This window comes from Condylura cristata, unplaced genomic scaffold (assembly GCF_000260355.1).
Source record: "Condylura cristata isolate star-nosed mole 26May11 unplaced genomic scaffold, ConCri1.0 scaffold00011, whole genome shotgun sequence".
Lineage (NCBI taxonomy): Eukaryota > Metazoa > Chordata > Mammalia > Eulipotyphla > Talpidae > Condylura > Condylura cristata.
The window spans coordinates 21,234,446-21,235,889 of record NW_004567112.1 but is presented as its reverse complement, the minus strand read 5'-3'; the positions used below and the strand labels follow the sequence as shown (position 1 = coordinate 21,235,889).

Genomic DNA, 1,444 nt, shown 5'->3' with positions numbered 1-1,444 from the left:
TTGGCTTCGTAGAACGTTTGTGGTAGTTTTCCTTCTTTTTCAATTTTTTGGATGAGTCTGTATAAAATGGGCACTAGTTCTTTTCTGAAAGTTTGGTAAAATTCATTTGTAAATCCATCTGGTCCTGGACTTTTCTTTTTGGGGAGGAGTCAGACTTTTAAAGCTAATTGAGATTGCCTTTTGGTTTGCTCTGCTTTTTTTCTACCATGGGTTTCATCCTGACATCCAAAATCCAGGGACACAATGTTTTCAGGTTTCTTTCCAAAGTAGTTTTTGTCTTTTAAGAGAAATAGAAATCCTAGCTCCTTTGATTATCCAGGATTGTGAACCTCCTCTAATTAACTGCATGAAGTCAGAAAACACGACCTGTGTAGGTGGTGGCAGTGGTGTGTGCAGGGAGCAGAGTAAGTCAGGGGCAATGGCAGTGAACTTTCCCAGTGAATTCATTGTTCACATTTGCATCCTTGTGTCCTCTTTTCTTTGGCCCGAGCCCTTGTCTTAGCGCCACAGGAGACACAATCCCCAGTCTTTCCTCTGTTGCTTGGGAAAGCAGGCTGCACCTATAACTTCCTGCCAGGGCAGTTTATAACAAGCTTAGAGTAATAAACGTAATTCTGTGTGTGGGTGGCAGCAAAAGGGGGCAGAGGGGGACACTTGCCTGGCGTAAAGGACTATGGGTACTTTACTGGGGAGGGGTGTGGTAACATACAGCTGAGGAGATGTATGAATCTGTTTCCCTAAATCATATACCGTGTTTTAAGCCAAAGTTACCTCAATAAAGAAAATATACACATTATTCTGATTGATTTGTAATGTAACCGCAAGCCTTTGCTATCCTTCTGTCTTTTTCAAGTTTTTAACAGTTATAATTTAAGGTGCATATGTAGTGTATCAGGTTTAAAATTTTAACAATTTATTATAATGAAGCATCATGGTTAATACCACACTCTGAAGTCAGGCTAACATGGGTTCATTTCTGTCTACCCCATATATTCTGTTAGCTGTGTCACCCTGGACAAATTTCCTTAATACTCTAGATTGTTTCCCTTTCCATGAATCAAAAATAATGTGTGTACTTCAAAGGCCTGTGGGAATCGCTTCGTAATGATACTGGGGAGCGCTGTGAGAGAGGGGCCTGTGGGGTGCACTCCGAACACGCGGTTAATATCATTGCAGGACCTCGTCGCTCGATTTGTATCCTTGATTCCTATTATGCCTGACACCGTGGGTGAAAACGATGGCTTTGACATATGGATGACATCAGAGGTAACAAATTACCTTGTATAGTTACACTGTACAGTATTTTGTTCTTGCTTTTCTTTTTCTTTTCTTTTTTTTTTTTTTTAAGATTTATTTGTGCATACAGAACTGGGGTACAGGCCAAAAGCTCAGAGGCAGCGAGAGGCTTCACCAGAGACAGAGTGGGGAGCAGAACAGGCAGATC

At 41.3% G+C, this 1,444-nt stretch overlaps 1 protein-coding gene across 1 annotated transcript in view; it reads left to right on the top strand.

Moving 5' to 3' along the window:
* CC2D2B (coiled-coil and C2 domain containing 2B) overlaps positions 1-1,444 on the top strand; it is a 24,749-nt gene that overhangs the window by 10,141 nt on the left and 13,164 nt on the right. The window contains exon 6 of the mRNA XM_004680591.1: positions 1,177-1,266. Coding sequence (XP_004680648.1) covers positions 1,177-1,266 — 90 coding nt within the window. The remainder of the gene's footprint in view (positions 1-1,176; positions 1,267-1,444) is intronic.